The sequence below is a fragment of the Vitis vinifera genome, chromosome 11, assembly GCF_030704535.1.
Source record: "Vitis vinifera cultivar Pinot Noir 40024 chromosome 11, ASM3070453v1".
In the NCBI taxonomy this organism is placed as follows: Eukaryota; Viridiplantae; Streptophyta; class Magnoliopsida; order Vitales; family Vitaceae; genus Vitis; species Vitis vinifera.
The window spans coordinates 3005002-3032671 of NC_081815.1; the positions used below are offsets into that span (position 1 = coordinate 3005002).

The following is a 27670-nucleotide window of genomic DNA, read 5'->3' on the forward strand; positions in this document are numbered from 1 at the left end:
GATCGCATTTTTAAATACGCTACTATTGCAATGTTGTAGGAAATAAACTACATTCATTTATTGGCAAAATTTAAGAGATAATGTTTGAACCAACATTTAAATCATGTAAAAGATAATTATTCTCGATCTTTGCTTCTCAAAGAATTCCAATGGAGCCAAAGAAAAAAAGGGTTCTTATTCTTCTTGAGACCCGATATCTTTGACGACCAGGTGGATCTTGGAGTACCCTAGAGACGTGAATTTGAAGCTGGTGAAGCTGAAGCAGGTGCACTCTGGAGATTGAAAAAAAATAATAATAATAATTAGAAAAAAAAAAAAAAATCTTAGGGAGATTTACACAGAAATGTTCAGGATTCAACAATTTATTTTTATTTTTATTTTTTAAAGGGGCAACCATGCACATAAATGAAGAGAACTAAAATGACCAGAAATATGTAATTCGAAGTTAAGCAATTTTGCAGAAGGCAGTTTCATTTGGCAAAAGAATGAATGTGGATGGGAAGGGAGCAACACATGCAAATATAGTGAAAGAAAAGGAGAAGGAAAATAGGGTTCATACCAATGGTATGCCTTTTGTTGCTCTTTGTTCCAAATAACTTGATGGCTTAAAAAAGGTGCCATACATAGCTGACCATTTCTTGAGACATGTGTATATATAGTAAGGCCCAACTTCATCCGCCCAGAACACAATACCACCACTGCCACAAAAAGAAAAAAAAGAAAAAGAAGCATTTACTGTGATTTATTTACAGATAATTTGTTACAGAAATCGAAAACATCCATTTCAGGAGGGGCAAAAACGCTACTATGTGATTAAAACCATCTCACTGGACAAAATGGACCCTGAGAAACATGAATTTTTACTGCCAAACAGGTTCACTGATTGTGTTGATAGCACATGCAGGAATGCCTCCAGATGCAGTTTCATATGCATGCATAATGTGATTGCAAATTTGCAAGAACTCAGCGCTATATAAAATGAGATCTAATAAAATAAATACTGATACTGCCCTAACCTACTGTCCATTGAAATGAAACAGAATGTTTATGCGCCTGATCAAGAATTTGGTGGCCCAGAAACAAGAGAGAATGTCTTGCAATTTCTACTGCAAAAGAGAAGAACCTAAACAACTAACCGGTAAGAGGGAAAACTCATTCCAAGAACCGATGTGATGTCGAGGTCTGATGCTCGAACAACAACTCCTTCATCCAAAACACGGCATGCCTCATTCACTACTGGGAAGAGTATCATCTCCAGAATTTCTTGGTTGGCCACAGATATAGGCTGCCACACATATTCCAGAAGACACATTAGCAAATCTTAAGCCAATGCCACAGACCAGGTACTGTTTTTGTCTTATATAGAGTTAGCATAAGCTAAAGCTTCAACACAGGTCCACAACTCAAACCTAAAGAAGTATGGATGTCATCAAATGCAAAATGCAATAAACCCGCCTTTTATTGCAGAATTAAGTACCTTTCCACCAGGCATAATATTGGCAAGCCTTCTAGACTCCTCAATAATTGGTAGAACTGAAGGATCGGGCCTTGGCTTGCTTCCCTTTTCATATATGTAGTATCCTTTTCCATTCTGTTTACCTGAGATGACAAATTGTCATACATGTCACAAGCAAAGGACATGGCAAGGTGTCGGCAACACAAGGATAATAAGAAATGACAAATGGTAACAATAATCTTTCAATACCATTCCGCCCATTTTTCAGTAGAAGGTTAACCAATGGAGACTCAAATGTGCGACCTTGAAATGCAGTAGCAAACTCTTTCCCAACTGCTACAGCTACTCCATATCCAGAAAGGTCCTGAAGCCTGCAAATATAACCAGGAAGAACATTTTAATATCATCCATCTATAACATCTCATGTAGATATGAATGCATCATTTGAGAACAACTTTCTTTGGATGTATGCAAGGGCAAAAGCTACAATCAAATGGATGAAATGGACTTTGGAGAGTCACTAAAGTGGACTTTGAACCTTGAGGTTTGCCTCAAGACAAGGGCAATTAAAAATGACGCAAGATAATTCATTCAAGATTAATTTAAAATTAAAAAAAAAGAAGAAAAAGATGGGGAAAAAGAACCTCTCCATTGCCCTTTATAAGACCTGTGAAACAACATATCGGTCTCTCACATAGAAATGGTGGCTTGCACAACTTGCACCCACTGTTATAACAGCTCCAATTCCCTGTTTTCTCCATTTTAACCTCATCATAATCGAATTTACTCTCAGTATTATTTGTTTATATTGTGGGTCCATCCTATTGTCCTCTAAAAGTATTATTTTTCCCTCAAAAGAACTGTTTATATTACAACCGCCAACTTCTTCCATATTCATTGTCTATGGCCATATATATCAAATTCAGGTACACACACACGCACACACAAACTTAATTCTAATTGTGGAGATTTGAGGCAATTAAATGAAAGAGGGATGATAAAAAAATGAGTGATTGGACCATTTCTTAAGGAAAAATATCCAGCCACTTATCCACCAAATTAGTAAAACTTTAAAATAAATTAAGCATTTTAGTATTATCTTTAGTTTCAAATTTAAGTATGTTAACTCTGGTTCCCTCAAAAAATTTCTAGCTTCATCCCCACATGCAAGGATAGACATCAGACACTGTCACATACCAAGCCATGCACATGCAGAGTAACTAAGGGAAGAAACTTACTGGAAAGGGCCCATGGGGAGGCCAAAATTGCTGATTACCCAGTCAATTCTAAACGGATCCACACCTAAATTGACCAAAAAATGTGCACCTTGTGCATATGGGAAGAAAGTCCGATTGACGGCAAAACCAGTGCAGCTTCCCACAACAACAGGAATCTTTTTTATGGCTTTCCCAACTGTCATGAGATCAAGAATTACTTGTGCAGAAGTCTTCTCCGTACGTACAACTTCTAAGAGAGGCATCACATGTGCAGGGCTGTTTGGTAAGGAGACATATTAGAAATAAAAAAAATAAACACAAAAAAATACTTTCCCAGAAATAAGAATACTCAATTGATAATAAGACATTACTACAACATAATGAGTTCTTCAAGTCACTGATGCCACTAGGAACTGTCACACACATATATGAAAATGACCAGTCAACAATTTTCACTATCATTTAGGCTCCTCCCTTCCTGTGGAGGTCACATTCCAGATTAACAATAGCTATTGAGTGCTTGCATGGAACAAAACAAGTCCTATTCAATATGTCACATTACCATTGAAATAGTGGAAATTTTGTCCTCAAACAGGAAAAGAAATTTCCAACATTTTTTTCTTCTGAGTGATGGCATGCATGTGTGCAGCATGAATAGAAATTGTTATAACTTGTAATCAGTGTCTCATTGCCATTTTGCAAAGAAATACACAAAAACAAACAGAATCTTATGCTCTATCTAGTTGATTAGGAGATGGAAGAAAAGAAAAGAAAAGAAAAGAAAATCTGGAAACATACAACTCTTTGTCGTTGCAGTGTTTTAAGATTCAATACCATTTTTTTCCCCAATTTTCTCCATATTAGGACAGAGTTTAGAAGACAAGGCATACTGGATCAACTAAAGATGGTTGATCCCCTGTCCTGTTGTGCATGAGGGAATTTTTTGTCATGAAGCCAATAAATGGAACCCCACATCATACGATTGGGATCCCCTAAATTCACCACATGGATGGTTTTCTTATTCAGGAAAGTCCCATACCTATTGTATATGGGAACTTCTCCATGTGATGCAAATCACTGACTTCACAGTTCTGAACTGAGTGGTAATGACAGTTGATATCAGTATTTCATCACTAGGTCAAACATTACAAGAAGCTCATAGTCCTCTAGCTAGGTTGCTTTAACAAGAAGAAGTGAGAAGAATCCAATAACCTGAAGAAATGCGCCCCTATGATTCGATCTTGTGAACTGGTCTTTTCTCCAACTAAATTGAGGTCAATAGTAGATGTATTTGTTGCCAAAATGCAGTGGGGAGAACAGATCTTCTCTATTTCACTAAATATTTTCTGTTTTAATGAAATATTTTCAATTACAGCCTGCAAATGAGAGCACTGTATCAGATAACTTTTAAACTATCCAGCTAACAATAAATCTTTTAATGGATGTCAAGGAACATAGGCACTATATTACGCTAAATACGAAAATATTGAGCAAAATGGGAAGAAACTGTTGAACATCATCACCAGCACACAAATCTGACTCAGAAAGTAAAATCCACATTCGGCTTCCACATATGTGGAAATATTAAGTTTCAGCAAAAAAACCCACCTCTATGACCATGTCAATATCTTTAAATTCTGAGTAGTCCAGTACACCTTTGAGCATTGAGAGGGCTTTACGTGCTTTATCCTGTGTCAGTTTTCCTTTTGTCACTAAGCCTCGAACATTTGCTGTCACATGAAGCACATAGTTACAAGTTCCTCCCTTAGTTGATAAAGTTAGACAAAAGTTACTCAAATGTGAAACATTCAATAATAATATGGGAGAATGACTGCTACGATGTCTGGCAATTTCAGATCCAATGCCTTGAATAAGGGTTCCATTTAGGTCCATGTTTTCCAGCAGTTGAGATAAATAGGCTGAGCTTGTGTCCCAAAGCCACCACTTCTTTGTAAACAAAGAGGCTCATGATGGAGTATCAGATTCAGTGGATAACTATACCTTGTCAATACCATATATAAATTAAACATACGCTTTCGATACTCTTTCATCATATTAAGGATATATTTCTATCAATGTTCCTTTATAATGGCTAGAAATCACAAAAATTACTAAAATATTAGGCCACAATTCTGAATGCATGCATGCAATTTAAAAGATCACACATTTTCTTTGAATGATCATAAATTTTATTTGAGAATTAGACACCAAATTGCAGCACTCCTGGTAATAGTGAATCGTTACACTGGCATGATCTGAAAAGTGTTATAGTTTTACCTCACATTATAGTAGAAATATTCCTTCAAACAATTTCTATCCTAACAAATGAATGCCAACAATTATTCTCAATAGCAGTTCTAACTTAAGTAATTACCTTCTATCGTTTTTATACCCTTCAAAAGATATTCAGAGTTAACTTCTTTCAGCACAACATATATGTTACTTGTGATGAGAGCTGTAGCTATGCCAGAACCCATTAGACCTCCACCAATTACAGCAACTTTCTTTACATTCCTTGGTTTGAGCCCAATGTCAGTAACATTAGGTACCTGTCAGAATTACAAATGTAAGAGAACATCATTCAAAAAGAAGTCCCAAAGGATAGTTACTTGTGCCAGAAAATAAACAACCAATGAATTTTTCCTTCAACAAAGAATGAGAAATTAAAACTCTAAAAGGGAGAGCCAAAATCAGGGACATCGGAAGTACAGAAAGAAGCTTTCAAATGCACTCCTGGACAGAATTGGACTCCTGGAGAATATTTTTCAATAAAATTTATAAAAAAAAAAATTCTAAAACTCTAGGGTTTGGACTTTATTTTCATCCTGGATTTAAATTGCAGAGCAAACAAAGAAATTGCCCTGCAAGGAGAAAATAAAGGCCAAATAGCAAGTGAGCCAAGCTTGTAAGAAATGATTTGATGGCCTATAATCTAATAGCAGATGGGCCAAGTAGGACCCAAATAGTTGGGATTTGGTGAGTTGATTAGAGTTGACCTATGTTTGAAACCAACCCAAAATATGAATACTTTTATACAAACACATAAAATTGATGAGGAAAACTCTGGAAAATCATATCTCCTATCACATATTACTCCATGCAAACAGCTGCTGATATGTTGAAATTGACAAATCTAAGCCCAAATTCCATGTTAAAATTGGATGAACTCAAATTTAGAAACCAGGAATTTTTGCGCCAACTTAGTGTCATCCAGGTAAGAGAAGGAAACAGGACCTTAAGCAAAGATCACTGAAACCAGCATCTTACAGTCCCTAATATTAAATTTTGCATTAAAGCGGTAATAGCCCCCACAGGCAGCTCAATTGGTAGATACCCCACACACAAGCAGGAGTGCCCAGGTCCCTGTCCCCAGCATAGCCAATAAATGGTCCGTAGGGAAGGGTCAAGCATCTATAGTTTTTGCAGGGCCTGCAATGCAAAACTAGTGGGCTTTGAAGCTATAAAAATAAATAATGAAGTAAGGGCACTTGTTGTTGAGACTAACAATTTAATGCACATAAATCTATACTACCACAAAACCTCAATCCCCATTTTGGTCTCTTCCCCATTTCTCTTTTCTAAAATTTGGCCTTGCCCTGTTTGTAGCATAATATGGTAACTGCTTTGTAACCAACCTACAACTATGGATTTGAATTCATTTTTCCTTTCTTTTTACTGCTATGGGTTCCACACGCTTCCCATATGCACTGATCTAGTCTCATGAATGCATAGAGCTTGAGTCCAACTAGCCTAGTAATTAATCACTCTTGAAGAGAGAGCAAACAAAACTAGGATGACAACAATGCAGGAAGGAGTGGGGGAGAACCATAAATAGGTGAGCTGATAGAACTTAGTGATATACATTGCATCAAGTATCTTACCTTAGATGTTGCGCGCTGAGCAAAGAACACATGAATAAGACCTTTTGCAGTGTCTGACAAGACTAACTTGTTGAAAACTTTCGTTTCCTGCAATAACCATTTCTTAGATTAGTTCACATATGAAGAAGCCGCAGACCAGCTGGATTAGTAAGGATCCCCCCAATAAACACTCTTGTAAAGCTAGGCATATTGTTCCCTTCACATGGGAATGCATTGGAAGTGCATATACAATACCTACTAAGAGAAAAATAAAGGGTCTGTTTGGAAGTAATTTTTTAGAATAAATTTGAGATGTTTTCAAGTGTTCTATGTGGAGTATTCTAAGAAACAATTAGAAACATGAAGAATATACCATAAAGAACTACTAATAGAAAATAGCACAAACAAGATCCTTCAGAAAGTAATAATCATAGTGAATTCTATTGAAACACCTTTAGAAGCCCACTATATCCTCCATGAACAATGCCCTCCTCAATTACATCAAGGCATGCCTGGTGCTGAGGCAGATGTGGAACAGTTTTCCTGGCTTGCTGTCTGGAAATTTTCAAAATGTCAAGTGCTTCAGACACTGATCCAAGCTTTTCAGTCTGGTGAAGGGAACGCACCCAAGGTTTGCGCTTATCCACTATGTCCAAAGCCCATCTTCGAGATACTTTCAGTAACTCTTCAGAAGACACAATAGCATCAACAAGACCCAGCTTGTACCCTTCTTCAGACGATATTGATTTGGATAACTGCAAAAACTTATTCACATCACTAAGTGGCAACTGGTATGTTGTAATACAAAATTATATTATTCAGACCATCTAGAAACAAGATAATTTTGAAGGAACAGAAGTCACAACTCAGAAGATATGGCCCAAATTTATATTATTCATACACTGGACATTAGATGGTCTCATATTTCCACAATGTATTTTTCAGTTAAAACTTTTGGTTTATTGTTTTTTTTTTTCCTTTTGAAAAGTAAAGTTTCTTGTTGTCTTATGGTTCCTTTTAAGCCTTCAAAGGACATCTTATAACAGAGTGAATCAAATTCTCCATAACTTCTAACAGAGTGACTAAGAAGGGAGCACATGTGTTAAGAAAGAAAACTTTCTAAGCAAACCTTCAAAGAAGAGCATGTTTGTGTATTTGGAGCTGTTACACATTCAGCTTAGATTAGTGTAAAGGTCTTAAATTCTACAAACTATGCCAAATCAATATAAAAGGCATGCTTACCCGCATCATTTCAATGGCCTTTGACAACCCTACAAGCCTTGGAAGACGTTGTGTGCCTTTAAAATACAAACATATTTTTTATTCGTCAGTAAATTTTCATGGAAAATCTAAATTGCATCACTTAGATCCAAAACTCAAGTGGACTCCAGGACACAAAAACAGCTGTACCTCCAAATCCAGGCATAACTCCAAGTGAAAGCTCTGGCAAGCCAAGTTGAGTTTTTGGTGCAGCAATACGTGCATGGCAAGCCTGTAGAAGATTATTCAGAAGATGTGAAATTAAGAATTTTAGCCAATCAAACTTACTCAACTAAACAGAGAACACATACCATTGCCACTTCTAAGCCACCTCCAAGGGCAAGTCCTTCCACAGCAGCAACACTAGGCTTCTTGGCATCTGAGATTATGGAGACCACAAAATAACAAAATCATAATTATGAAAGCCTTCAACAAAATAAGAAAAAAGAAACAACTCTAATATGATGTGTGTTTTTTTTTTTTTTTCTACAGAAGAACCATGGAAAGGTTTTCTCATAAATGAACTGTCTGAAGTTGCATATTCATAAAAAGTAATAATTTAGGTAAAGTGAGGACCTTCAACTGTGTTGACCAAAAGATCAATAGATGCATCTGGTAAATGCGAAATATCAGCTGCCAGGACAGACAAAAAAGTTATAAATTCCCAATAAATAGATTCAAAATTAAATTTCCAGATTATTATTAGCACAACTTAATAAAATCAATGAACTCATACCAGTTTTGTGTACTTTCTGGAAAACATTGATGTCAAAACCACCAGAAAACCTTCCACCTTTGCCTTTAAACACATTAGAAAAAATATATATACAATCAGAGACTAGTGGGTGTAAAGCATAAGTGCAAGATTCAACAATCTTAAAACACTAGCCTACATGAAATTATGAGATCGGGCAAATCCACTAAGAGCAACATGACATCAGAAAGAAGCATAAGTTCATTGATGGATGTAAAATCAAATCCAAAGAGAGAATCATGATTTGACATATTCTAGTTTTTAGGTATTTTGAGACTTGGGAGTCCACAATGCTAGTGAGTCCTTTGATTATTACCCAAAACCAAAAGCATCTGCATAGAAGATCCTGCCTGTCCAATTAATCTGATGATAATTTTTCAAAAAAGAACTAGGAAATATGATGGGAGAGAGGCCAAATGAAATAGTGGTTTCCAACTTGATTCAAAGTCCAAAACAATCCGACTTCAAATTTTTTCTTGTTATTTAGCCGAACAGAGTTTTGAAAACAAAGATAAAAGAGTGCCCACTATTCCCAAAACTGGATGGAATTCCTCACAATTCAATTCGATCCCCAACCCAAGTCCAAAATTTTGGGAATATTCACTGAACCATCAAAAGCACAGTAAGACTTAATTTTGAAACAATAGGATGCCCCTATCCGCTAAACCTCACCCAATGAGTAAATTCTGCAAAACCAATTATGAACAAAAATACAAAATCACAAAACATGAAAATCCAAAGCGTACCAGCAAAAGTTAAAACGTACCAGTAACAACAATAGCTTTAACGTCATTTCTCCTCATAGCCTCAGCGTATTTCTCCTTCAACCCCGCGATAACTGCACCAAAACCAAACAACAAGCTCAAGTGTCTGACCACATAAGATCAACGATCCAAAATCGAAGTTCCAAAGGAATTCAGAAATGTAGACGGTACTCGCAAGGGCCAAGGCGTTGACGGGAGGATTGGACATGGTGATGACTGCAACGCCATCGTTTCCGACCTCCATGGTTACTTCAGCCTTCGACATGACTTCCGACAACCTAGGGTTTCAGTTCTGTGATCAAGGAAGAAGACGATAATGATGATTTGAGTGCTACAATAACGAAGCGAGATGTGCTTCCTGCCTTTATGGTGCGTGACACGAGTGTAAACTTGACCGATCAGCTCATTTGAGCGAGGTCCAGGTGGGGTCCATTTTCTCTGCAATTATTTTTTCCACCACATAAACGGTGTCGTTTTAACCTTTTCATCATCCCTAATAAAAATAATAATGGTAATTGCTCACCAATTGTGCCTGAATATTGTGACATGGACTTAAATTAAATTAATCGAAAATGGTAATAAAAGTAAATTTCCAATTGGCTTCGCGTGGGGGCGCTGACGTGGAAGTTTGGCGATGACAGGGAAACCGTGAAAACCATGTATAGATTTGATTATGGTACCAAACCTGGCAAGAAACACGTGGAAGAAGCGGGATCAGACTATCCCCACTGCTTCTGGGTACGTTTCTGCATTTACCCAAACAAACACCTAAAACACGTGGAAATCCCGATATTGTCCAACACAACCACCCATCGACGTGACTTGAGAGAGAAAAATAAATAAATAAAAGGTGACATTCAAATAAATTATAAATTCTCCACAATGGCTCTTTCGTAAATAATGTAAAGTTATTGGAAATATTATATCATATGTTTGAAGACACTAACTGCCAGTCTGGAGCTATTTCCGGATTTTAAAACATATTTAATAATTCTTTAATAAAAAGTTTTTTTTCAGAACTTATAATAAAAAATGGGTTTTTTTTGTAAATTTTAAAATATTTTAATTTATGTTTTAAATGATCTAAAAATAATTATATAAATATAAAAATTTATTAAAAATAAAAATTTATCTTTAAAATATAAAAAATAGGATGAGAGGGCATAATGAATACATTGGATTCTTTATTATAGAAAGTAAAGTAAGAAAAAAAAAATTCATTTTTTGGAAATTAAATTTTTTTTAAGAAAAAAAAATAATTATATCTGTACTAAGAAAACCGAGAATTTGTTATATGGAAAAAGTGAGTTTCCCCAAAACTTAAGTTAGTTGGGTTTTGTCGAAGAAAAATAAAAATTCAATCAATTGTGGTTTGTTTGAACAAAAAGAGTAGTAGTTGGGTGAATTTTGGTTGATTGATTGTCATTTGGTTTTATTGACAAAGCGAGAGTCAACCCTCACGTCTGAAAGGGTCTTCCGACGGCTATCAAAATAATGAATTGGTTAATTGGTTATCCGTCAAAGTCGTCGTCAACTCTGTCGGACCTTTTTTTTTTCCAGTCCACTCGCAAATTTCTCTGCCTTTTTTTTTTTGACCGGGCTCTCTTTTTATTTTCCAGAATAAAAAAAGAAATTCTTGATTTATGGTGATTGCCACAAGTTACCGAACAAAAGCAAGTATTTAAAGATTCTCGTACCGAAAGATTCACATGCCGTCATACTTCTAATGAATCAAATGCATATCAAACCCTTTTATTTTATTTTATTGATACTAGGTTTTTAAGACAGTAAGATTTCTTTTGGACTTTGCAAAATTTATGTATTTATTTAAATAAATTTATTAAAATAACTAAGGGTTTAAAAATGAATTAATTTGAAATTAAAAGGAAATTGCAAGTCATATAAATTATTATATTTGATAACATGTCTCCAATGAAAAGTTAGATACTGAAAGAGAATGATGATGTTTTGATAATTTTCGATTAGATGATGATGAGAATATGTCTTATTATTTTTTATTATTATTATTGTTATTATTATTATTTTATTTGTGCATATTTTGGGTTTAATTTGTTTATTAAATTGGACTTGATTTTGGTTGCTTGGATGGTGAGATATTGAATTTGGTTCTAATTAAATTTATTTTGATTTGTTACATTTTCACTTGGTTGATTGTGGTTGTATTTTGGTTATTAATTTAAAAATCTTGAAGTAAAGCTTATAATGTTATGTTTGTCGATCTATTTTTATTGAACCAATCTAAAATACGATACTTATTGAATTTGGATTTAAATATTTGTTTTAAACTTTTAATATTTATGATATTTACTTTTAGGCTCATTGATGAAATTTATTGAACCAATCTAAAGTACGATACTTATTGAATTTGGATTTAAATATTTGTTTTAAACTTTTTATATTTATGATATTTACTTTTAGGCTCATTTTTGTTTTGCATGCGCCCATCCCATTATTGATATTATGCTGATTGAGTATGAATTTATGACATGTGAAGAATCAAATTTAATGGAAGAAAATGAGGCTCAAGAAAGCTATAAACGGGGCATTCAGCTTGCTGTAAATTTGTTGGAGTACATATTTTATTTTATCACTTTATTTAGTTTCATTTTTATTAGTTCCTATACATATTCTTTGTATATATTTATTGGATATATAAAGAAACAGTTCAAAATTTTTGTTTTAATAAAAGAAGAAGCTTAACAATCATTTTTTTTAATAAAATAATAATTAAAAAAATCAGAAATTTTTTTAGGAAAATCGAAAAAATTGTTTTTAATAAAATTTTAAAAATTATTTTTAATAACAATTGTCCAAAAGTTTATTTGTTTAATGAAAAATTTCCTTTAAAAATGTTTTTTTATTTGTTTAATAAAAATTGTTTAAAAGTTTGATTTTTAAATAAAATTGTCCAAAAAAAATGTTTTTTAAAAATAAAACTCCTCTTGATAAGATTGATTAAAAGTAAATTTTGTAAATAAAGGTTTTAAACAAATTTTTAATGAGATTAAGATGAATTTTTTTTTTTACAAATTAAAGTTGTAGAAATCATTTTTTTAATAACACTGGATTGAAAATATTTTAATAAATAAAGTTTGTAAAGAAATTAATTCTTTTTGTAAATAAAATCAAATTGAAATACTTTTGTAAATAAAGTTGTACAATTTCATTATTTTTCTTAGCAAAAGCAAGTAAAAATATTTTTTATTGCCAAATTGAAACTTTGTAATAAATTATTTTGATAAAATAAATATAAATAACTTTTTTGAAGATTGAATACAACTTAAATTGAATTAGATCGCTTATTGAAAATAAATTGAAACTTTTTAAAAAAAATAAATAAATTGAAATCATTAATTCAAAATTGTTTTTAATAAAATCATTTGAAATCGATTAAAAAACTAATTTTTGAAATATCTTTTTTAATCAGTTTAATAAATCAATTTATATCATATCATTTATCTTGTTCATTCTTACAATTTGCTTTTATAATTATTTTCCTATATATTGATTTGTGTTCTTAATCTTAATATTCATTATTCATTAATTAATTAATTATCACAATTTCCTTCATTTGTTTAATAGAGACCGTAGGTATATGGACTTAGAGGGGTGTTATAAGTTATCACCATGCCTTCCTCGTAGGTAACTAGATTCCTAAATTAGACTCAATTTTTACAAACATGTCTTTTCCAAATAAGGAGTTACACAAGTTCCTTTCTTATTTTGTTTTTATTTTTAAAAATAAACTAAAATAAGTAGTGATTCTAATTTTTTTAAAAATCAAAATTTTCACAAATAAAAGTGAGTCTCAAAGTTCAAGTGGTGCACATGAAAAAATGCAAGTCCACAACTACTATTTGCTTAATTGATCTTCACAATATTGTTGTAATACCTTAAGCAAATACATTGTGTAAAATTGAGCTTTATGGGGCTTAAAAGATAGCCAATATCTAGATATTCAAGCAACTAACATTTTGATGCTTTTGAATAAAATAAACCCATGTTAGTAGTTTCACAAAGATATCGGACTATATGTTAAACCTCATTCCAATGTATGGAAGTTTTGTGCAAAACGATACTTTGGAAGTAAGGTGACATAGATTACCATATTTAGTCATATACAATTTGCAAGAAACATCAACACGCCAATGACAATAAACACATGTTTATTCATTGTAAGAAAACAAATAACGTGGAGGAATTAAGTGAGTATAATTTGTTCATATAAGAGTATTTCAAGACTTTCTACTAAATTGATAATCTAATATACCACTTGGAAACTTTGTTGATTTTAAAATTGAGAAGGTCCAAACTCCTAAGAAACTTTGATCAAAATGGTAATTACAATTCATCACCATGTGGCTAATCTTTCCACAAAGTTGATACTAAGGTTGTTTTGAGACTAGAAACTCTTGCTACAAAATTGGCCATTAAATTACTTCCTTGGCCTCTTCTTTGATTAAGAAAGCCAAAACTTCCTCTAGTGTTATTATGGAAATTACCTTCTATAACAAAAAAGAAAAAAAAAATAAAGGAAAAATTGACCACCAAAATTGGAACTAAGGTTATGTTTGGTTCTCAGAAAGTATAAAGGAAAGAAAAAATGCTAAGAAAAATGATTTTCTCATGTTTGGTTGTCCTATAAAATATTCCAAAGAAAATTAAATATAATTAAAATTAGTTAGAAACTTATACATTTTAAAATTATTTAATCTTTATATTGATGAGTTAAAATAAATAAAATGAGTTTGAAATAGCAAATAAAAATAATTTATCATCTTTAACTCTATTTTTTATTTTCCTTCACTTTTTTTTTTCTTTTACTTTTCCTCTCTATTTTCTTTCCTTTGCATTTTCCCTCAAATTTTCCGAAAACCAAACATTGCCTAAATTTTTTTCCAAAAACCATTAGTATACTACTTTTGTTGTTGAGAGATTTGACTAATTATAACAACATTTGCCATTCTAGCTTGTATAAAATTATATTCCTTATTTTTCTTCTTTATCCTAGCCTTTTAAGCTAACAATAAAGATTCTAAATCATCGATTGTATAAGGATTTGCGTGTAATTCAATTGAAAGAATAAAAGTGTCGTAATTTGTTAATAAACTCTCAAAGATGGCATCAATATGTCCTTTATTAGATATTGAATTAGGAAGTAATCCTAGCAAATCGATACAACCTTTAATCTTTTATAAATAATCATTCATGGTTAAATAGGCTTTTTTTGAATTTTGAACCAAAAGACTTTTGCTTGAATTTGGACAACGAAGTATGTTTCTAAAGTTTACCATACTTAAACAGAGGTCTCAGTATTTACCCCATGTGCAAGAACCCCTATAAACCTCAAAGAAATAATCTATGAGAAATCAACTAATCTTGTTGTTCATAATAAAGAAACTTTTAGTTAATATCATCTAATTCTTCATCTCGTAGTGTAAGAAACTTCATGTATACCTAAATATGTAAATGTTAAATACAATTTTTTTTTCTTTTACAATTTTCACACATATACAAGATCCAAATCCATCCATTATGAATATATTTACATGTTTTTCTTCATTTTTTTTGTTAAATTTTTTATGCTAAACAATATGAAGCATTGTTCATATACATGTATAAATGTCAAATGTAATTTTTTTTTTAATATTTTCAAATCCGTTAAATTTGGAAATAAATATAATAATTTAATAAATATTGAAAAATAGTTTTTTGTTCCAATTTTATACCTGACAAGGATTTTTGAGAAAAATCTAGTAATTTAGTAAAAAACTATTAAAATTTGATATTTTTGAAACTATTTTTCAATTTATAATACTTTTTATAATATCAATTAAAAATTACTTTTTAAAAAGACAATTTCAATTTAGATATAAAAGTAAAGGGCAATTTGGTAATTAACACCCCAGTCCCACCTTGGATGATAATAATAATAATCTCATATCAATTTTGATAGAAGGGCTCTTCCAACGGCCACAAATGGCCCTCTTCACCATCAACAACACTCTGCACCAAAAGCACTTCTTCTGTAACTGTAAGTGCCCTTCACCGTTCAATGCCTTTAAATTCCACCATTCTTCTCATTTTCTCACTTTCTCATCTCCCAAACACACACCCCCACCAAGAAAATCTGCACTTCTTATTGTTAGACCACATGTTGGGCACCTGTATGCAAAGTTGTGTACTGCAGACCATGAACCTTCTACAGCGGACATGGGTGGTAGAACTGGTAAAGAAACTGGTTCTGGGTTTTCTTCCTACGGGTCCAAAGGTGAAAGGGTAGGGAGAAAATCTGTGAAAACCCATGTTGGTTGGGCAGTGGAGGAAAAGAATGAGAAGAGGTTTACAAGAGAGAGGTATTCAAAGAAGAGGTTAGATTCAAGGAGAAACGGAGGAACGAGTTCCAAGTTTCCTTCCTTGAAGTCTGAAAGTAAAAATTTAGTGAACAAATCTTTGAAAGCTAATGAAAAGGAGGAAGAAAAATCCAAGAAAGGTGATGCTGATAAGGTAAGAGAGGAGATGGAGAAGGGGTCTAAGAAAAATAAGGTGGATTCTCAGGAAGGGCTGTTAAGAGTTGGACTGGAAATGTGCTCAAAAAATGGGGATGTTATGGGTGCGCTTGAACTGTATGATTCGGCTCTGAGGGAAGGAATTGAGTTAGGGCAGTATCATTATACTGTTCTTTTGTATCTTTGTTCTTCAGCAGCACTTGGTGTTATTCGACCTGCAAAAAGTGGAACTGGTAGCCGGAGTTTGGACATGCTCAGCCCTTCTAGTGAAGTTCGTGGTGGGGTTTCCGAGGATTTGGCAGAATTTGGGGACACTAGCAAGAAGAATTTTGGTGGTCCAGAATCGAAAATTCCAGTTTCAAACAATGCGATGTCAGTTTATTCTACTAAAATTCATCAAAACTCCCCTAAAAAGGTGTTGAATTCTAATAGGTCAGCATTTGAAGTAGCAAAAGATGATTTGGATGGTAGTATCACTGAAATGGACAAGTTATCCCAGGTCTCTAATTGCTTTAATCAGTCAAATAGTCAACTTTTGGAAGGTCAAATGCATTTAAGAAAGGGTGTTGATGACTCCACAAATAAAAAGGAAGATAATGAAATTCGGGTAAGTGAAGATTTCAAGAAGTATGCACTCCGGAGGGGATTTGAAATCTATGAGAAGATGTGTTTGGAAAAGGTCCCAATGAATGAAGCAACCTTGACATCGGTGGCGAGAATGGCAATGTCCATGGGTAATGGTGACATGGCTTTTGATATGGTAAAGCAAATGAAACCACTGGGGATAAACCCTAGATTGCGGTCTTATGGTCCTGCACTTTCTGCTTTCTGCAATAATGGAGATATTGAGAAAGCATTTGGTGTTGAAGAACACATGTTGGAGCATGGTGTCTATCCTGAAGAGCCAGAACTGGAAGCATTGTTAAGAGTAGGTATAGAAGCTGGAAAAAGTGACAAGGTCTATTATGTATTGCATAAGCTTAGGACAAGCGTAAGACAGGTCTCTCATTCTACTGCAAATTTGATAGAGAAATGGTTCAAAAGCAATGCAGCTGCGGCTGCAGGAAAAGGAAATTGGGATCAAAGATTGATATCAGAAGCAATTGTGAATGGAGGTGGAGGCTGGCATGGGCAGGGTTGGCTGGGTAAAGGAAAATGGAATGTTTCACACACAAATGTTGGAGCTGATGGTTTATGCCTATGCTGTGGGGAAAAATTGGCCACCATTGACCTTGATCCTACAGAAACTGAGAAATTTGCTGAATCAGTCGCATCTATAGCTATAAAGAGAGAGAAAAATTCAAGCTTTCAGAAATTCCAAGTATGAAAGCACCTTGATGTTGCTTTTCTTATTCTAATTTCATATGTGGGTCTGATGAAGTGGGAACACAATTTTACTTGCAGAAGTGGCTAGACTACTATGGACCTTATGAAGCAGTGGTAGATGCAGCTAATGTGGGTCTTTTCAGCCAGAGGAGATTCATACCATCCAAGGTAAGTACAGTGGCTTCTAATGACAGTTATGCTGAAATTTGAATAGGTTTTTCTCCCTTTAGATTCTCACCTCTTTTCTTTCTATACATCTATCTATTTATGATGGAGACTTTAGGTCAATGCCATTGTGAATGGAATAAGGCAGATGCTTCCTTCAAAGAAATGGCCACTCATTATTTTGCATAACAAACGAATCACTGGAAAAAAGATGGATGAACCAGCAAATAGGGCATTGATTGAGAAGTGGAAAAATGCTGATGCCCTCTATACAACGCCTACTGGATCAAATGATGACTGGTGAGGAAAATATCCATTTATGTGGCATACTTCTGCCCTCACAGAAGTTATATTTGTTTATTCATTTTTTAAAATTTAATTATTGGTTTATTTTACCTTGTTGATGCCATTTTTATGATGCATCTTCATTTTATGTTCCATGGTAATAACCTGTGCTTCAGGTACTGGTTGTATGCAGCTATAAAGTTTAAGTGCTTAATTGTGACAAATGATGAGATGAGAGACCATATATTTCAACTTTTGGGGAATGATTTCTTTCCGAAATGGAAAGAAAGGCATCAAGTAAGTAACATGTTGAAGATTAGAAGTTTTGAATACTTTTTCAGTTTGCAACCAAGGTGGTATTTGGTAAAACCAATGTAATGATTTAATATGACTTAAATGTTTTATTCTAAGTCATTAAGCATATTAAGTATTTTTATAATTATAAACTTAAAGCAATAAATTGAAAATAAATTATTGTTATTTTTAATTCACAATAGTTTCATGCTTCATTGCCTAAAATTCTCAACTTCTCAAAATTCTCTACCCCAACCATCAGTTTTTTGCTTTCGTGTTTCTTTCTCGTAAACTCATTACTTAATATTAATAAAAATAAATATGTTAATTTTCATAGTTTCAAAAAAACTTTTAGTTAGTCTTATCAAATCGTCTTAATACTTAAAAGAGCAACTGACCAATCTAAGCTGGATTTTGGCGTGGTTTGAGGCTGCCTCCGGCTTGAGAATTAACCTGGCTAAGAGTGTCCTTATTCCGGTGGGGGAAGTGGATGAGATGGAGGAGTTGGCGGCTGAGCTGGGTTGTAAATTGGGGGCTTTACCCGCTGTTTACTTGGGGCTGCCCCTTGGAGCCAATCATAAAAACGCCTCTTCTTGGGATGGGGTGGAAGAGAGAATGAGAAGAAGATTAGCCCAGTGGAAAAGGCAATATATCTCCAAGGGGGGAAGAATTACTCTTATTAAGAGCACTTTGGCCAGCATACCCATCTACCTCCTTTCACTTATTCGAATTCCTAAGGCGGTGGCAAAAAGGATTGAAAAAATCCAAAGAGATTTTTTGTGGGGGGGAGGAAGTTTGGAGGGGAAAGTTCATTTGATTAATTGGCAAGTGGTTTGCAGCCCTAAGGAGGAGGGGGGATTAGGCATCCGAAAGATAGATTTGTTGAACAAAACATTGTTGGGCAAATGGGTTTGGAGATATGCCTATGAGAAGGATAACCTATGGAAAAAGGCGATAGGGGTGAAATATGGTCAAGAGGGATGTGGGTGGAGGACTAAGGAAGTTTGTGGGCCTTATGGGGTGGGGTTGTGGAAGGAGATAATGAAAGGGGCGGATTGGTGTTGGGAGAGCATGGACCTTAAGGTTGGGAAGGGGAATAGAGTTTTGTTTTGGATGGATAAGTGGTGTGGCAATGAGGCGCTTTCTCAAACTTTTCCTTAGTTGTTTACCTTGGCGGGTCATAAGAATGCCAAAGTTTGCGAAGTGTGGGATTCTAGTTTGGGGCAAGGAGGGTGGAATCTCAGTTTGGCTAGAGATTTCAATGATTGGGAGATAGATCAGATAGGAGAAATGCTGAATCTTCTGAAGGATTTCAGGATTTCTCAGGAGGAGGACTCAGTGAGATGGAAGCGGGAAGGCAACGGCGTTTTTGGGGCCAAGGGGGCCTACAGAAGTTTGAGCGGCTACTCAGTTGGTGCTTTTCCGAATAGACGCATTTGGATGGATAGGGTTCCAACAAAAGTGTCTTTTTTTGCTTGGGAGGCAGCGTGGGGGAAGATCCTCACTTTGGACAAGCTTCAAAGAAGGGGATGGCAGCTCCCTAATCGGTGTTATTTATGTGGATGCGAAGAGGAAAATGCGAATCATATTCTTTTACATTGTACAGTGGTTAAAACTATTTGGGAGATTACCCTTGTCATTTTCGGAGTTCAATGGGTGTTCCCAGAGTCGGTTATAGAGGTGCTTCATAGTTGGAGGGGTTCTTTTGTGGGAAAAAAAATAAAAAAAATATGGAATTCCATACTGCTGTGCATTTTTTGGACGGTTTGGAAGGAAAGGAATAGGATAGTGTTCAGGGGAGGGTCTTTAGATATTCAGAAATTCAAGAATTCTTTTGTTTGTAACTTGTGGGGTTGGGCTAAGGTGTACATTGGTGAGGAAACCTACTCTCTGTTAGGCTTTTTGGAGTGGCTTGGGACCACTTGAGGGTGGGTGAGGTTTTTACCCTTTTTTTGTTGTTTTTTCAGCCTCTTTTGGGGCTGTTTAGTATACCCCCTGTATACATGCGGCTTTTTTAGCCTTTTCTAATATATTTGACTGTTTATCTATCAAAAAAAAAAATACTTAAAAGAGTAAAAATTAACTATTTTTAAGTGGAAAATTTCAGAAAATCTAGCTTCAAGACTGAATTAAGGTTGAAGTTTTCAGTGTTCCAAACACCATCTTAACAGAGTCACACATGCATATCCAGTTCTATTTTTTTGCTTTCTGGAATAAAAATTGCTTTCTGGTGGAACTGAGGAACTAGTTGAAACCACTTGCTTTAGGATTCTTCATTTTCTTTCCTCAAAGGGCCATATGAATTTGTTACAATCAGTGGAGGAAAGATATTACAGTTTGATAGAGTAACTGGCCTGTTTTAATCACCTTCAGGTGTTGTTCTTTGGTGTGTTGTTAATATTGACCCTTTTGCTCACTGGACTTATTCTCTCTCTGAAAGACACTACCTCCATAGTCTTTAATAAGTTACAAGGAAGAAATTTTTGGTCTCTCTGACTAGTTCTATGACATAATACTTGCTATTCCAATTTGTATGTTTTCCAGATGCTGTTATCCTAACAATGGCATGTTTCTTTTCTTAATGGAAGGTACATTTCAGTTTTTCTGATAGTGGTCCAGTGTTTCACATGCCTCCTCCTTGCTCTGTTATAATTCAGGTCAGTCCTTTATTTCCCGGCATGCTCTGCTGTTTGTATCTTGTAAAAAGAAAATGGACCAACAGGAAAACGGGTATGTGTGCACACAGCATTAAGCTTAAACAGAGATATATCATGATACTTGTGAAGTAGTGTGGTTTTGAGAGGAGATATATGATGAAATTTTGTGAAATAATGTGGTTTACTTGACAGGAATCAGAGAATGGACACTGGCATATTCCAGTTGCATCAGAACATGATTCTGAAGGGGAAAGAACATGGTTATGTGTTACCCGAGCTAACTCACAGATGGCAAAGCAAAGCCCTTCCCCCAGAAACAAAGGTAATAGCTAAGTCCAAGCAATCAATGGTTTCTAATCACAAATATTTGGGTTAGCAACATGAAGCATGTTCCACCATTACTGCTTGCCAAAAAACTATAATTTTGATGTTCACATGGAAAAGAAAACAATTCCAACAATTTTACCTCATATCATTTCAAGTTAGTTCATATTGTTGTTTACTATCATCGAAATGATGCTAATTTTTCTGCAATGACTATGCCTCTTGTTCTGAATGACTTCATCATCGTTCCATATAATGTTATACAAGCAAAATAGGAAGTTTTTTATTTCCCATGGGAAGTCTTAGATGCTCCCGTGCTAATTGTACTTTACTTCTCCATAAAGAATAAAGTAAATTCTAAGTAAATAATTGATACTCAGGCATTAGTACTATAACTGAACATGAACATTAGTTCTGAAATATGATGAATTATAGGTCATGTCTGTATGCCATTATAAATGTAAATTTCACAGTGTTAAACCCGATGAAAATGAGGTCTTGAGTATTTAAATGGTGTTTCTTTACTTCTATGTTCATGAATCATGTTACCTATGTAGCTTAATTGCATTTTACTTAAAGCCATATCAACTCCGTATGTACTTATATTGTGAATCATATGTATAAACAGAATCACAGTATCCTTGCTATGACAAGAGACGGGTAAGGTCAGATACCCAAACAGAAATTCACAAAGAGCTATCATCATCAAATCACAGAAACCAGGAAAAATCAAAAGCTCCACCTCAGGAAATCTACAGAAATCTCAGAAATATTCTGTCAGCATCTATCTTTCCAACTCATTCTACAGTCCTATCAGAAATTGAGGCTGCAGAGAAGCTTGGTAACTGTATTATTGATTTCCAAATATAATGTGAAGGGCTATGGTGTTCAGGACATTGAAGGGCACTTGTTCTGGGAAACCGGTCTCCAAGCTGCAAAGCTCCTGAAGGAGAAAAACTCTATTTTCCACCTGCTGGTGTTAAACTCATCTGCAAACTTTGCATGGAAGGTTAGCATTTTTTGAAACATGATTTTGGAGGATAGGTTATTTTCTCTTTCACCCTTTGCTCTGTTTTATCCTTTCAGTTGGGAGCAGAGGTTGGTGGTGATATTGTTTTGTATAATCTTGTTCAGAATGAAACTTTTCATTTATTCATTTACGACTAAAACACATTTTTCCAATAGTTCTTCCATATAATGTTAAGTTTTAGGTAAGGCATTTGCAGGTCACAAACACACCATGATAGTTGCTCAATAGTCTGTGAATGGTCGGTTCTAAATCTTTTTTTTTTTTTTTTCCCTCCCATTTCATTATTGCTTTTAGACAATGTTAACACCCATACTTATTCAATAACATTTTCGTAATTGATCTGGGACAATGCCAATATCCTTAGATTTGTAATAATTTAGGATGATAGATGCCAGTGTCCTTGACAATACATGTGCTGCTCCACTCAAACATCATGAGATATGTCTGTCAACTTATTTGTTTTTTCTTTCTTTTTTCCCCCTGTTTTTCTTTTCAATAATTTTTTTAAGAAGAAAACAATTTCTAAGAGAAGCCCTGCATGTTGGGGTGGATAGTTGAGTAGAGAATGACTCCTGTCTCTTCTTGTTTGGTTTCAATTGGTGAAGTTCTAACTTCTAAATCATGAGAGGCACTTACCCTTGGTTACAAACCTCTTATAATGTGAGATTTCTTGTCATTATGGTTGAAGGAGCTCAGGACTTGCTCCTTCATAGTTCATATAGACTTATGATACTTTAAAAAACACATTTTGTTACTGAAATTATTATTATTATTTTTTCATATGAATATCATTTGTGGAATGGCAAGGGCTTTGTGCTTTGTGTAGTAATGTTTTTGAAAATAGTTCTCATGAAAAGTTCTTAAGACAATTCAGAACAATTTTTTTGACTTAATCCGAATTAAGAAATGATTAATTCAGGTCTAATTCAATCTTATTTTTCTAAGATCGAGTTGAATTCAAGTTGAGCGGGATTCAAGTTAAACTCAAGTTGACAAGGTTATATGATTTAAATTCTATTCATAGTGTTGTTTAAGAACTAGGCCAATTAAATTCTATTTATAGTGTTGTTTAAGAACTAGGCCAACCCATACAAATAGCACATTTATACAGAACATTTTTATTTTAAAAACGAAAAAAGAAAAAAGAAAAAAACAAAGGAAAATGGATGAGGTGTATCCAAACGTACAAACTTACCCTTTCTTACTTTCAATGGATGAACCATTTTTCCTTCGCAAGGGACCTTTCCACGAAGATCATAGCCTTACACAAACTGGACCACAATTTTGTCACAAAATAGGGGCAGCAAAGGTGAGATGAGATCCCAGAAGTTAAAAGATAGAGCACTCCGCCGAGATGAGATCCCAGAAGTTAAAAGATAGAGTACTCCGCCGAAATTGCCCATCCCTGCCGGAGTACTGATGCTTGTCTGTCTTCCATCATTTCTCACAAACCCCTTCCCATCTCTCCATTCTATAATCCATGGCCGTGACTCCTTCGGTGCAGTACCTGGGTACCACCATCGGCTCATCTGACCCTCCTTCGCTACCCCAATTAAATTCAAATGGTCTAGCTACAGGACCACCAACCCATCACCCGTTCACCACCTCAGCACGCATGGGGCCATTTTTCATTCCAATATCACGTCATTCTCTACTGTTTTTTTATCTCCATATTGTCAATTCACTCTTCCTTTTTCTCTCTCTGTTGTCGAATAAGTGTTCTTTTGCGTTACCCGTCTTCTCCTTTTCAGTGGAGTACACGTGGAGATCATCTGACCCTTGGGTTTGTCTTGGCTGAAGAACGTGGCACTAGGTGGTATTTTGCTATCAGTGTCAGTAACTACACTTTGTTTTTTGGAAACCAACACAAAATCACGGGACTGATAATGGGTTTTGTCCTCTTCCTTTTCTTCCCCCAGTACTGCTCTTTATGAGAATCTTCCTTTAAGGGGTTTTGGTTACTTTTACATACAGAGGGTTCACGAGAGTACTCCAATCATCCCAGCACCAACTCATCCACAAGTTCAAAAAAGGAAAGGGGGATAAGGAGAGAGATTGGATTTGTATCATTGTATATATATATAGTCTTTCTTAGTATTCTTACACATTTGTCTTCAAGAAGAAGAAGAAAGAAATGCAGGAGTCTGAGTCACCTGCCCATGCAATTTCAGAAGCTGAATCTGAAGACACCGTTGATCAGTTCCATGAGTCTCTCCAAGTTCATATCCTGTTCTCTATCTCCTACTTTCATTTTTTTTGTATTTTTCATTCCGTAACTCATTTTGATTTTCTTTCTGGGTACAGGAGCTTAGACAGTTGCGTTCCCAGCTTCATAAAGCTGCGGATTACTGCGAAACAACTTTCTTGAATACCAAACAAAAGAAAGTGTGAGTCTCTCATCTCCTACAAACCATCTTTGTTTTACAGTGTCACACTATTGCTTTGTTCAAATTCATGATGTTGGGGGGCTGGAATCCTAAATTGAGTTGATAGCCCATTTTCAATTAAGCCCAATAATTGGAATGGGATTTGATCAATTTGAAGGCCTCATAACCCAGTTGGCTTGATTTTTGTCAAAGATTTTTCTTTCTTTCTTCCCTTTTTTTTTAGTGAGTCACATGAACACACATCTTAAAGTTGTTATCTCGCCCTTATGTGTAAGGATTAATCATCATAGTCAATAACCGTTCCAAAATACAACTTCAATTGGTTGGCAATGATGTGTCCCGTACGAGTGAACATGTCCATAGGAAAACATTTAACATGTTGTTGTTCAAAAAAAAATTTATATAGGTGATGCTTGATTGACAGGATATAATATGGGATAAGATAAACTAGGCGATTGAATATTTTATTATTATTATTATTATTATTATTTTAATTTCTTTGTATATAAGGTACGTTAATATTAAGTTGACATATAAGATATGTATATTCTATTTATTTTTTATATTAATTCTTTTGTAAATTAATTTTTTTATACTAAAAAATAAATTTGTAGAAAAAAATATAAACTAAAAAATAGTTATGAAAATATATGAATTTTTTTACAACATTATTTAATATATAAAAATTTTGTATATATTGAATAATATAATATAAAATTCTTTATTTATAAATTTTAAATATTTTAATCATGAATATTAGTATTAATAAATAATTAAATAATTATTTACTAAATTTTAAATTATTGAACAATTTCTAAATATGAGATAAATTTCATATTTTTTATTAGCAAATATTTGAATGCTACGCAAATAACGAAAAATGAAAAATAATATTTTGTTTTTTATTTATTTTACAAATGAAATATAAATATAACATAACATATCTCATTAAATATTAATACCTTTGGATATAATATCTAAAATATCATAATCCATTTAATATAATATCCTAGCATATGCATATCATCGTATTACATTGAAAATGATATTTTAGGACATATATATTTTATGCGATTGGATATAATATCTTAAAATATATATATATTTTGAATTCTATTGTAAACTTAGCGTGATTTTATGATGAACGATTAAAAAATACTTGAGCGTTAGAAAATTGACGGGTGTCTTCTTAATTATCCAAAAACAGTGACCAACCTAATATTAGAAAAGGTAAATAGCACTAACAATGTTGGGTACATGCAGTCTTGTGGAAAACACAAAAGAGTACATATGCAGGGCTGTAGTGACGGTAGTTGATCATCTTGGATGTGTCTCAAATAATCTGGATTACCTGCTGTTTAAGAACAATTCATCCTCGGAAATCGAGGTCCGAATCGGCTGCTTGAAGCAAGTTAGTCTACTTTCTATTGAACTTGTTTCAATATGACAGTTACAATGGTAGTTACAAATTCAGTTGAACTTAATTAATTTGGTGTTCAATATTATACATCATGCAGAGGCTTCTTACATGCCAACAATATGTTCACAAGCTTGCTCTAACCCAAGTGCGATGGAACCCGAATTTGCCGAGATATAGCCATCGCTACATATCACCACGTAATGAAAATTCATTTCATTTTGATTTGTTTAATGTTCATTTCATCATCAAATTCAATTTTACTTGCATAAGCTTCTTTCATACTCTTTGCTGTCTTGTACATTCAGCTCTGCCAGATGTTGAGAGGTCAAATGGAGGTTTAAGGTACTGGCACTGTTTTTACATTTTTTTCTTTAGGGTTTTTTGGTCTATTTATGTAAACTCTGGGCTGCATTTATTGCTAAGGCTTGAACTCTTCTTAGGTGAAAATTAGAACATGTTTAAGAGTGATTTTAAAAGAAATTAAAAGCGCTTCCTAATATTTGAAAGCACTTTCTTATTAAAAATTGCTCTTTAAAAACAGCTAAAGATTCTCTTTAAAAGCATTTTAATCAAAATTACTTCTAAACAAGCTATTAAACAACATGCCTAACAAAAGTAGAATTCTCAATGTCTAGAGTTTATAGGAAGATCCAAACTTCAACTACGTAAGTCTTTTAAATCCTAAACCTTAAACCTTAAACCTTAGAGTCGTAGAATGATAGAATTAGTTTTTCCGGGACACATTTAGTTACTGTAACCAAACACTCCAACCATATTTTGAGCAATTTTAAGTGGGAAAAAGTACATAAAAACGAGAATCAGAGGTCTCAAGGTTGCAATAAAACTGCATTGATGCAGGGAATCTTATCAGACAGCTGCTGCTAAAACCACAAAGAAGCAAGAATTTAAGGCAGAGGGGGTACCACTCTTCTTGTACACAAGCGCCCACAAGCCATCTCTAGCTAGAAAATCACCACCAGAGACTGATGCCAAGAAAACAGATCATACCAATTCAACTTCAGGTGACACAGTTTCAGCCATGGCAGTGTTTTGAGCTTTGAATTCTGCTTCACTCTTTGTTTCTCTAATTTTTACAGTTTCCCTTTTTCTGGTTTTAAACAGTATTGCCTGTTCGTGAAGGCCTACCCATTCTATCAAAGCAGCAAAATCCTCCTTTTCATTTCCAGGTGAATCAAATTGTTCTGAAAAACTCTTCTTCAATCAACCAACCTCTGCATGGACTTCACACATTTCTTCGCCCCTTTTTGCAGTTAAATCACAAGCTCAGACGAAAAAAGCTAAAATTAGTGCGGAACAATGACATCCTGTCACTCATCCGACGCGGCAAACGAGCTGCTGAATTGCTTAAAGGACTCCATTTAGATCATTAGATTTTCTCTTCATAAAGAATTTTCTTTGCTTTTTGGGAGGTTGAGGGTGCTTCTGCCTTTGTATGTTATGAATTGATGTTTGGGTGTAGAATGAAGTTCAGTATCAATTTTATGTGATACTCATTCTAATTCTTAAACTCTCCAGAAAGTTGTGCCAGGAATCATTTTCAAGGAAAAATCTCAGCAGCCCACTAAAATTTTCATGCCAACCAAGCACAAACTTCCCCTGCACCGATATGGTTTAATATTGATAGTAAAACTCATCGGCCGAGTTTTTTAGTATAATTTCCTTCAATAAGCCAACTCTGAATTAAGAATTCTCAGAAACTGTGAGAAAAAGGAAATAAAATCAGAATAAAAATATAGAAATTTGACTTCTTTTTTTTCATTTTAAATTCAGAATAAAAATATATGTTTGGTTTCATGTCATTGTTCCAAGTAGAAGTCTTCTCTATTGTAGGAAAATGACGTGGAAATTGTTTTCACCCGCAAAAGGCTTTTCAAGCGTGGGAAAGCAATCAAACACACCAAAATGAAGGAATAAAATTCC

General features: G+C 34.2%; 3 protein-coding genes across 3 annotated transcripts; 2 read left to right on the forward strand and 1 right to left on the reverse strand.

Moving 5' to 3' along the window:
* Window positions 1-33: 33 nt before the first annotated feature.
* Window positions 34-9689, reverse strand: LOC100245687 (peroxisomal fatty acid beta-oxidation multifunctional protein AIM1). Its single transcript, XM_002284247.4, has 18 exons — window positions 9483-9689; window positions 9314-9385; window positions 8530-8592; window positions 8370-8426; window positions 8105-8172; window positions 7944-8025; window positions 7776-7831; window positions 6986-7288; window positions 6555-6641; window positions 5048-5222; window positions 4282-4403; window positions 3886-4049; window positions 2695-2949; window positions 1706-1827; window positions 1478-1599; window positions 1137-1285; window positions 560-698; window positions 34-272 (listed from the first exon to the last, which is right to left on the reverse strand). The coding sequence occupies exons 1-18, from the start codon at window positions 9574-9576 to the stop codon at window positions 228-230; spliced, it is 2175 nt and encodes a 724-aa protein (XP_002284283.1). The 5' UTR covers window positions 9577-9689; the 3' UTR covers window positions 34-227.
* A 5605-nt stretch (window positions 9690-15294) lies between these two features.
* On the forward strand, window positions 15295-22074 carry LOC100243870 (proteinaceous RNase P 1, chloroplastic/mitochondrial). Its single transcript, XM_002280767.5, has 7 exons — window positions 15295-17162; window positions 17246-17335; window positions 17451-17632; window positions 17794-17914; window positions 20500-20568; window positions 20761-20890; window positions 21521-22074. The coding sequence occupies exons 1-7, from the start codon at window positions 15312-15314 to the stop codon at window positions 21760-21762; spliced, it is 2685 nt and encodes an 894-aa protein (XP_002280803.3). The 5' UTR covers window positions 15295-15311; the 3' UTR covers window positions 21763-22074.
* A 1682-nt stretch (window positions 22075-23756) lies between these two features.
* On the forward strand, window positions 23757-27237 carry LOC100266194 (probable protein ABIL5). The gene is made up of 8 exons (XM_002284272.5): window positions 23757-24140; window positions 24227-24309; window positions 25573-25720; window positions 25827-25926; window positions 26035-26071; window positions 26588-26751; window positions 26852-26916; window positions 27001-27237. Exons 1-8 carry the CDS (start codon window positions 24057-24059, stop codon window positions 27118-27120), a joined length of 801 nt encoding a protein of 266 aa, XP_002284308.1. The 5' UTR covers window positions 23757-24056; the 3' UTR covers window positions 27121-27237.
* The last annotated feature ends 433 nt before the right edge of the window (window positions 27238-27670 follow it).

What these genes read in the sequence shown, in the direction of transcription:
- LOC100266194 (XM_002284272.5), top strand. Translation starts at nt 24,057, where the DNA reads ATGCAGGAGTCTGAGTCACCTGCCCATGCAATTTCAGAAGCTGAATCT. An exon ending in AGTTCCATGAGTCTCTCCAA is followed by an intron (nt 24,141 to 24,226) that starts GTTCATATCCTG and finishes TTCTGGGTACAG; the next exon opens with GAGCTTAGACAGTTGCGTTC. An exon ending in CCATCGCTACATATCACCAC is followed by an intron (nt 25,927 to 26,034) that starts GTAATGAAAATT and finishes TTGTACATTCAG; the next exon opens with CTCTGCCAGATGTTGAGAGG.
- LOC100245687 (XM_002284247.4), bottom strand. Translation starts at nt 9,576, where the DNA reads ATGTCGAAGGCTGAAGTAACCATGGAGGTCGGAAACGATGGCGTTGCA. An exon ending in TTTGGTCAACACAGTTGAAG is followed by an intron (nt 8,173 to 8,369) that starts GTCCTCACTTTA and finishes CCATAATCTCAG; the next exon opens with ATGCCAAGAAGCCTAGTGTT. An exon ending in ATAGGGGCGCATTTCTTCAG is followed by an intron (nt 2,950 to 3,885) that starts GTTATTGGATTC and finishes CTTACCAAACAG; the next exon opens with CCCTGCACATGTGATGCCTC.
- LOC100243870 (XM_002280767.5), top strand. Translation starts at nt 15,312, where the DNA reads ATGGCCCTCTTCACCATCAACAACACTCTGCACCAAAAGCACTTCTTC. An exon ending in CTTGCTCTGTTATAATTCAG is followed by an intron (nt 20,569 to 20,760) that starts GTCAGTCCTTTA and finishes TTTACTTGACAG; the next exon opens with GAATCAGAGAATGGACACTG. An exon ending in CCCTTCCCCCAGAAACAAAG is followed by an intron (nt 20,891 to 21,520) that starts GTAATAGCTAAG and finishes ATGTATAAACAG; the next exon opens with AATCACAGTATCCTTGCTAT.